This window comes from Lycium barbarum, chromosome 9, assembly GCF_019175385.1.
Source record: "Lycium barbarum isolate Lr01 chromosome 9, ASM1917538v2, whole genome shotgun sequence".
Lineage (NCBI taxonomy): Eukaryota > Viridiplantae > Streptophyta > Magnoliopsida > Solanales > Solanaceae > Lycium > Lycium barbarum.
Window position 1 is genome coordinate 125,887,901 of NC_083345.1, and position 9,836 is coordinate 125,897,736.

The window sequence follows — 9,836 nt, forward strand, 5'->3', positions numbered from 1 at the left end:
GCACATAGAATGTTTCTTGCTACTCGGAGCTACAGTTCTACTTACGTGTTCGGTAGAATCCAACAGTTTTGGTCCAACTTTTGTATGTGTTATAAAGTCTAGTTCATACATATGAATAATTTATTTGAAATTCGATTGTCTATTTCAGAATTTAGTATTCATAAACTCAAAATTTTGATTTCGCCTCTGTTGCAACTGAATCATGTACCTATAGCCAAAGAATTTCTATTTTGTTATTAGGAAAACTATTCTTTCTGCAGTACATAGGAGAATGAATTGGGTATTCCGTACATGATGCTCTTCTGTGAGTCATCATAAGCAAATGTGTTTGCTTCTGCATATTGAGGCAGCCATGCAATTCTTACTGCATTGGCAGAATCACTATGCACTCTTTAAAAAGAGGCTCGAGTTCTCTACAAAAAAATACAAACATAAAAGAGCCTAAAGTACGCTATGCTATACTTCAACAAATAAGAGTTTTCGGTGGAACTGATTAGCCACGTGAGCTGGTTAGATGTGTGGGACAGAGGCCTCGTAGTACCTGCTAGTATGGCTATGCAATGGAAGGAACATGTGTCAAGAAAACAAATTTCAAATTAACAACGTGCAGGAAATTCCCAGGGACTAAGCAACAAGTATAGATTACAGCAGTAGCAGAAATTAAACTGTGGGACAGAGCCAGTGGCGGATCCAGGATTTTCATTCAGGGTGTTCAGAAAAAAGAAGCAGCTAAATATAATTTATTCAGGATGTTCAAAAGTTAATATATGCACATAAACACAGAAAATTTACCCTATATATACACTGTAATTTTTTACCGAGGGTGTTCGGGTGAACACCCTCTACAAGATGTGGATCTGCCCCTGGACAGAGCAACCACTTTCACGTTGTTTTCTTTCACTTTCTTCTCTATTCATAAAGAAGCAACCATGATAGCAGACAAATCAAGCTTAACATCCAAATATATTGCTTGAAGAAATCACTGAACTTGAATAACTGAAGCAAAGTAACAAACTCATACAAAACTTGAACTGCCACATAGGTTCAGAGTATATAGGTTCAGCAATTCCAGAGATACTATGAAACATGTTTCATCGTATCATAAGGACAATTCCCGAGACACTAAAGGAAATGCCTCTCTTGTTTTGCTCAAAACTGGAGCAAAGACAAGATTTTACTTGAATAAAGAAGGATATTCAGTAGTGAGATATCATACGAATATTATCCAAGACGAAAAATTCAGGCACCCCATAGCAGAAACAAAGTAAGGAAAGATTATAATTTCAAGATATTTTACAAATTATGATGTTGGAGATATATTATTCACAAGTTTGTTCGACATAACCAATCCAATCGGACAAATAAGAAATTTATACAGCAATGAGCAATGAATTGACATAACACGTACGTAGGAGCCATCTACACCCTTTCACAGAATTCAGGGTAGACTACTACCAGTTTTCCTTGACGATTTTTGACTTTTCAAGTACGAATTTCCCTTCCTTGTACTTTTGCATCTCTTCATAAGCTCGTTCATATTTCCATCCAAGAACCTCACGACAGTCGCAACAATGGACATCAGCGACTGTATGGAGACCGGTCATGAGGTGCCTATCCTCTTTTGGACCCAACTCTATGTTCATTGCATGAGAGAACAAAAATGCCCGACCATTTCTTCCCTAATGTCAAATTAGGCAAGAATATATTACTGGTAATATCTTAAGTAAACAAAAGGATACTGGTAATATCTTAAGTAAACAAAAGGATAGATTTCGCAGTGAAATAGATAAAAACAGGAAATCTCAAATAGAAAAGACCAAGATGTATTCCCCCATTGAGCTACAAACATAATATGCTCATTTCAATTGAAGGGGAGCCACATTTCTTGTATTCAAAGTAAGATCATTGCTTTCTGCTGTTAGAGAATAATATAAATAGGTGCAGTGTTGTCAAAGGCGCACTAAAGTGAGCTTAGCCCTGAAGCGAAGCACAAAACATGTTGAGCGTTTCCCCTCACTTTGAGGGCACTTCAGTATTGTCATAAAGTCTCTACGGCATACTTTTCCTTGCCAATGAGCGTAATCCTTAAGAGGCAACACTAAACAATTGATATTTCACTTTATCATAAAAAAAAATTCAATTTCTTTGTCCATATATTTGTTATTCATGCTTATACTTATTAGTCTTGGATTACCATACATAATGGTAGTTTTTTTTCTCCATTTGCGCCTTTCTTCACTAAACCCAAGCTTAAAGCCCCAATGGACCCTAGATCTTTTTGTGTGTTTCGCCTTTGATAACAAGCAGATGTGGGCTAACTATGTGACAATCAAATTAGATGTTATCATAAACACTAGTGGCAGTGGGCTAACTATGAAATTACTGATAACCTTTTTCTATCAGGACCCTCCAAGCAAAAACAACATACAATGATCATACATTAATAAACTATCTACGTTCATTTAATTCAACGAAAATGAAAAAATCTCAATATTCTAACCTGAAAGGCCTTTGAAATGATGTCATCGTGAAGTGCAACTTCGTTCTTACAATTGCAGCAACTATACAATCTAGGGCCAATCACCTCAGCCATTTGATGATCAAGATATGTAAAGTTTTCTCAAGAGCTGTGACACCCTGAGATTGTGAGAAGCAACAGTATGTTAATCTGCCCAGCAAAATATAATTCCAACAGAAGAAAATAATCTCTTGAAAAAGATTGTACCTTTATTTTCAAGAGCTAGAATTTGTTATCTACACAGTCCTCCTTCTTCGACCAAATATCTGCTTTTATCTACAGAGAGGAAAAAATCAGTGTAATAGTGTTGATCTATGTTGCTGGGACTCTCCAAAAATATTGCCACACCCGTGTCCGATCCTCCAAAAATACACTACTTTTTGGAGGATCCGACACGCACACGTCGACATTATTGAAGAGTCGGAGCAACGCAGGTGTTGATCATAACCATCAAAATTAAGTTTTCTTAAAAAGAAAAAACAATTAAGCCATAATCAATTAAGTGCTGATCTTAGACACCAAAAAGCAAAGTGTAACTTGGGAAAACTAAGCATCAAAGAACCATTTTTTATCTAAAAAGGGGGAAAGAAAAAGGAAACCCCATTAGTTAAAGAGTATGCTTGCATTCAAAGGGAAAAGGAAAATAAGTCATCTATGTAGTTAAAGAGTCAAGAGAAAACCTGATCATAGTGTCATGGCAAGAAATGGTAGATTGATAATCAAGATATGCACAGTTTACTCAAGAGCTTTGACACCCTGAGATCATCACAAGCAATATGTTAATCTACCAAGCAAAAATATGATCCCAATACAACCAAATAAACCATAATAATAGAGAGTAGAGCAAAAAGATTATACCTTTTATTTTCAAGAACTACAATATGTTACCTACACAGCCTTTCTTCTTTGACCAAAAATCTGTTTATAGCACAGAAAGAAAACTGTGTTGACTATAGCCATCAATTTTTTTTTTTAAAACAAAAAACAATTACACCATAATCAATTAAATGATGATCTTAGATAATAATAACATACCAAGAAACAAAGTGAAACTTGGGAAGACTAAGCATCAATGATCAAATTTTTATTCAGACCCAAGACTAAAGCTAAGCATCATCAAAAACCCAATTTTTATGTCAGAGGAAAAGAGTATTACCTAATTGAGGAAAAGAAAACCCCATTCGAAAATAGTAGGTGAAAAGTCAAGAAAAAAAGGAAAATACTGGTTCTGTCCCAATTTAAGTGTCTTAGGTTCTGTTGCGTTCTGTCTCAAAAATAGCGTTTGTTTCTATATTTAGTTAGACCGACACATTTATAACATTTAAAGGATATTTTGGTACTTTAATACGTATTTAATTAGAACCACATAATTTAAAAATAACTTCGTGCCTAATCAAATAACGCTTAAATTGAAACAGAAGAAGTAAAATCATTTGGTGTAGTTAAAGAGTCATTAAAGAACCTGGTTATAGTGTCAATAATGGCAAAGCAATAGCAGATTGATCAGTTGCTTTTGTTTTTTCAGGAGACAAGAATAGAGAGTGGGTGGTTGGGGTAGGGGGTTGTGTATAGGGTGGGTAAAGAGGTGTGTCGGAGTTTGGTGAGTTTATGATTACAAAAGATGACAAAAGATATGATTGGAGCATCAACATACACGACAAACAGTTCAAGTCTATTCTATCCTCCTTTTTTTTTTTTTTTTTCCTTCTTCCAGATAATGATTGTGGTGATATTTTGGTCATTATTCGATTTTGCTACAGCTATTTAATAAACAATTACTTTTTTATTTGTTGTTTATGAATTTTTTAGATGAAGGTGTAATTTTTTTTTTTTTTTAAAAAGTGTTAAATGATGATATAAAATTATAAGTTCTTAGATGCTCTCCCGTCCCAAAATAAGTGACACTTTAATAAAAAAATTGTTTAAAAATAAGTGTTACCTTACAAGTTCAAGATAAAAATTAGCAAAAAACATCTAATATATAGGGATAATTTAGTAAACTCCACATTGTATTTATCGATTTCTTAATGAGAGTGAAGTTTGTTAAAATGACACTTATTTTGAAACAGAGGGAGTACATTAGATGAGAATCTAATATTTTATCAATAAATATTAGGCTCGAAAAGGTAATTTTTAAAACGCATTACTTGCATAATTTGAAAATCCGAATACAATTTGAATAATTAAAGAACATTTTGCATAAATTAACCATGGTTTTAACACTCCACTGGTTCAGCCGATAATTTTTCCCATATGGTGTTATTTGTTGGTAGTATAACCATTTTCTTTTCCTTTTGAGATGCTCTAAAATTTGTGGTAGCATATAATGATTTATTATGTTTGACTTACCAGATCAGCCATATAAATTATTATATAATTTAGATTTAATTTGTATATAGATATTAAAAAAATTGGTCAGTGAAGTGCTGGGAATTTCCGAAGTGTTGGACATCTGGTAAATGGTTCACGATGGGTGCATGCTTCATTGCAAACTCCTTATTTGAATGTCTTTATTTCTATAATTGTCATTTGAATATAGACATAATTTATGATCAGACAGCAAGTAATCTAACTAAGTTCTGAAACAACCAACAAAAGATTTGCTGGGAAAATAAGAAGCAGCAATCACCCATAATATAGTCCTGTTTCTGAAGACTTTTAAAGCTTGTATAAGTAGCTCAAAACTATAAACTTGCGCTGATCCCAGATTGATATTGATAACCATAATGAAAATTGTTGAAATGAAAAAATAACAACCGGCCCTAGCACGTTGGAGTAATGGTAAGAGCATAGCTTGTGATGTGTGTGTTAGGCACAAGCCACGGGTTTGAACCCTGTTGCAGGCAAGGACTTGATATTTTAGCGGAGGATGGAGGGACAAACTCATTATCCACAACGTTTTGGAGTATACGCCACTGGCCCTCAGTTATAGAAAAAGAGAAACAATCAGCTAAAGTCTTGCTCAGCCAGCCAGGAAAAAGTCACTACTTATGTTTCTATAGACCTTGATAACATAAGTAGCTAAAATTCTAAACTTGAGCCAATCCCATTTACTTAAACACAGAACTTTTCCAAAGATTAAGTTTTGATTTACTACAATACTTTCTTCATCATCTTTACGATCCTTTTGATCATTATCATCTTCAGACACATCAACCAAACTCATCCTGAACTTCTTCATATCCTCCATAACAGCCCGTTCTGAAGTACTATACATGAGTATTTCTAAATTGTTAGGAACTGCTAAAAAGTAGCAAACTGTTATGCCAAGACTGATTGACATACGAAAAGTCTCCAACAAAGAAGTAGGAATTACCAACTAGCAACTAAACCAATCAAGCAAAAATCAGCTAAAAAGAAAGGGAAAAAAGCAATCAATCAAAGTCTTGCTCAGACAGAGAAAGAACTCAATTGAATAAGTAGCTCAAATTCGATACTTGAGCTACTCCCAACACCCAGAATCAAGAAAAAGCAAAAAATACTAAATCCGAAATTCTGAATTAGGCCAGCAAGCAAATAAACCAATTTCAACTACCAAAATAATCAAGGAAAAATCAGCTAAAAAATAAGCAATCAAACAAAGTCTTGCTCAGATTGCATAAGTAGCTCTAATTCAGAACTTGAGCTAGTCCCAATAATCGGAATAAAGAAAAAGCAGAAAATACTAAACCCAAGAAAGAAGTAGAAATAGGCAAGCTAGCAACTAAACCAATTTCAACTACTAAAACAATCAAGAAAAACCAGCTAACAAGAAAAAAGAAGCAATCAACACAAAAAGAAAAGGCTGTATTGTCTAAGTAGTTCAACGTTCGAAACTTGAGCTAATCCCAAGACTCAGAATCAACAAAAAGCAAAACATAATACTTCCAAAATCTACTATGAAATCTAACAAAAAGTTCAAAGTTTATTCACTCCAGTACTTCTCTTCACCATCGTTATGGTCATTATCATATTCAAACCCATGAACCATACTCATATTGAACTTCATATCAAAGAACTATACATGAGTATTTCTATTATGTAAGGAACTGTCAAAAAGATGCAACCTTCCATGTCAAGACTGATCAACATACCTAAAATTTTCCAACAAAGAAGTAGAATAGACTAGCTAGCAACTAAACCAATTTCAACTACTGAAACAATCAAGAAGCAATCAACCAAAGTCTTGCTCAGACAAAGAAAAGGTCCAATTCTCAAATTCGAAAAAACTTGAGCTACTCCTAGTACTCAGAATCAAGCAAAAGCAGAAAATATTAAACCCAAAATTGCAACAAAGAAGTAGAATTAGGTGAGCTAGCAACTAAACCAATTTCAACTACCAAAACAATCAAGCGAAAACCAGCTAAAAAGGAACAAAAAGAAGCAATCGACATCAGTCTTGCTCAGAACTAAAAAAGGCTCTATTGCATAAATAGCTCAAATTCGAAACTTGAGCTATTCCAAATGCTCAGAATCAACAAAAAACACAAAAAAAAAAATCTACCATGAAATCTAACAAAGTTCAAATTTTTTATTCACTCCAGTACTCTTCACCATCTTTACGATCCTTTTCATCATCATCACCATCAACTCCATCAACCAAACTCATCTTAAACTTCTTTACATCCTCCACAGCCGCATTTCTGAACATCCCAATGTCCACAGCTCCACTAACCATATGATACCCTCTTGATTTCAACTTCTCAGGCCCATCAAACGGCATTGCAAATCCACTCAAATAAGCCCCACCATCACCCGGAACCCGTTTCAACACCCCTTTTTCAGCTACATTCATCATTTCCCTAACTTTCTTATTCCCTGGATCCCATAAATACCCTAAACTCGCACTCAAATCTAACGGTCCCATTTGAATACAATCAACACCATCAACTCCCGCTATTTCTTCAATCTTCTTAACACCATCTGCACACTCAACCTGACACAACAACAACATAACAAGTTAAATCCCACAACAATGTAGCATCTGAGGAGGGTAAAGTGTACGCAGACCTTACTTCTACCTCTTGAGGTAGGGAGGTTGTTTCCAAAGACCCTCGGCTCAAGGGAAAACATGACGAAAAAAAGGTCAGATAAGGACAAGTTGTTCAAAGCAGTATGAAAATAACACTCTTATGTGTATTTGGAGAAAATATTTACCTGAAATGGCCCATATTTCTAAATTACTCGAAATGGCCCTTTTATACACTTTTATACAAGGTTTATACATTGTCTAATAATGTTGTATATCGTGTGTATAAACACTGTTGCAAAAAAAAAAAAATGGCTATGTGGATGTAAATTGAAAATATAGCTATGCGAGTGTAATATTTTATGTTGGATGGTATATTAAAGCCGTCTGAAAGAAAAGAGCAGTGATAAATAATATAATCGAAGCACAAGAAACAATAAATAAATAAATAGCTAGTAGTAGGAATTAAAGGAAACTCAACCTGCCACATTATCAACAGCTCATCAGCATAATTACTTAAATACCCTTCATTAATTCCATAATCCGAACCCAAACAACAGTACTAAGGAAAGCGAAAAAAAATCATCATAAAACAGTCCGATAAAAAGATACCAGTACAAATTAAAGGAAACTCAAGCTGACACATAATTAGTAGCTCATCAGCGTAATTACTTAAATACCCTTCATTAATTCCATAGCTCAAAGCCCAAAAACAAATAATCAAAATATAAGAAACAAGTACAAATTAAAGGAAACTCAACCTGACACATAATTAGGAGGTCATCAGCGTAATTACTTAAATACCCTTCATTAATTCCATAGCCCGAAGCCCGAACAACAGTGTGAGCGGATCCACGTATCCCATTAGGAGGGAAACGGCAATAAGAAACTGCTTTTCGGGCCGATTTAGGCCCGTCGATCATGGGAAACATGATCCCTTGCGGGCCGAGATCTAGTGCTTTTTTAGCCCACGTGGCAGATGATTCAGGGATACGGATTACAGCTGGTGTACACGTGGCGGCTAATGCGTGTAGACACGGTAGCGCATCGGAGATTCCACCGTGGCCGTGTTCCATGTCGATTACCGCGAAATCGTAGCCTGAAAGTCCGGCGATTTCCGCTAGGGTTGGTGAGAAGCTTAAGAGGAATATTCCGTACAGCGTTTCGCCGTTTTTTAAGCGGGTTTTTAGGGTTTGTGAGGTTTCTCCGGCGGCGGCGGTGGTGACGGCGGAGATGGTGAATTTGGGGGTTAGGGTTTTGAGGGATAAGTGTTTGGGGAATTGGGGGAGTGAAGGGTAAAATGGGGAATTAGAGGGGAGAATTGGGGATTTTCTGAGAGTTGGGAGTGAGGAGGAAGAAGAAGAAGAAGGGGGAGAAGAGAAAGAGAGAGTGGCCATAGCTTGTAATTTGTTTTTGGTGTCAAAAATGTTGGATTGATTAGAAGATAGATTATTATAGTATAGGATATAAATATATAATATAGTGTAGGAGTAGTTGAGTTCAAATTGAATACTGAAGCCACTAAAGTACTAATTAATCACCTAAAAAAAAAAGATTATGTTCATAAGAGTGGAGTGGGATCTATAGTCTAGTAGTCCGAAAAATAAAAGTGAATTACTTGTAACAACCTGCAGATTTGAAGGAGATATAGTAAACTCATAAATTTTATATATGTCTTACAATTTTCACTAAATAAATAGATTTTAAAGCCAAAAAATTTAGAAGAGATATAGTAAAATGAATTTGATGATTTTATAAAAGTTCAAATCCTAAATCATCTTTATTAAAATATAAAAATTGACTACAGTACCCTTTTCACATGAGATTCATAAACAGGGTAGCATATAAGACGACGACAACAACAACAACAACATCCCAGTGAAATCCCACATCGTAGGGTCTGGGGAGGGTAGAGTGTACGCAGACCTGACTCCTACCAAGGTAGGACGACTGTTTCCGAAAGACCCCCGGCTCAATAAAAGCATAAAAAGAAGTCAGATACGGTTAGATAAGGTTAAGAGATTTGGATAAGAGATTTAAAGCGATATGGAAATGAAATAATGCAAGCGACACAGATAATACAGGATAATCAGAGCACAGAAAATAACCGATAATAGCAGAAATCAGAGCAGATGACACAGGATAACCAAAACACAGGAAATAACACATACTAACAGATAATAGCAGAAATCGGAGCACAAGAAATTATATTGCAATAATGCGACTACTAATAAGAATGGATAACGAGACTATGTAATAGCCTTCTACCCTAATTTGGGTCCTCCAAGCCCTCCTATCTAAGGTCATGTTCTCGGTAAGCTGTAATTGCGCCATGTCGTGTCTAATTACCTCTCCCCAATACTTCTTCGG

General features: G+C 35.3%; 2 protein-coding genes across 4 annotated transcripts; both read right to left on the reverse strand.

The window, feature by feature from the left end:
- Positions 1-1,256: 1,256 nt before the first annotated feature.
- On the reverse strand, positions 1,257-3,924 carry LOC132609956 (protein yippee-like At4g27745). Of its 3 annotated transcripts, none has more exons than XM_060324180.1 (6): positions 3,675-3,924; positions 3,377-3,436; positions 3,199-3,274; positions 2,726-2,794; positions 2,501-2,637; positions 1,257-1,679 (listed from the first exon to the last, which is right to left on the reverse strand). In XM_060324180.1, the coding sequence occupies exons 5-6, from the start codon at positions 2,591-2,593 to the stop codon at positions 1,452-1,454; spliced, it is 321 nt and encodes a 106-aa protein (XP_060180163.1). In that variant the 5' UTR covers positions 2,594-2,637; positions 2,726-2,794; positions 3,199-3,274; positions 3,377-3,436; positions 3,675-3,924; the 3' UTR covers positions 1,257-1,451. The 3 variants fall into 3 exon arrangements, with proteins under 3 accessions (XP_060180163.1, XP_060180162.1, XP_060180164.1); XM_060324179.1 differs by having other exon boundaries at positions 3,554-3,712; XM_060324181.1 differs by lacking the exon at positions 3,199-3,274 and having other exon boundaries at positions 3,554-3,712.
- Positions 3,925-6,783: 2,859 nt separating this feature from the next.
- Positions 6,784-8,919, reverse strand: LOC132609955 (uncharacterized). The gene is made up of 2 exons (XM_060324178.1): positions 8,228-8,919; positions 6,784-7,433 (listed from the first exon to the last, which is right to left on the reverse strand). The coding sequence occupies exons 1-2, from the start codon at positions 8,861-8,863 to the stop codon at positions 7,029-7,031; spliced, it is 1,041 nt and encodes a 346-aa protein (XP_060180161.1). The 5' UTR covers positions 8,864-8,919; the 3' UTR covers positions 6,784-7,028.
- Positions 8,920-9,836: the final 917 nt, after the last annotated feature.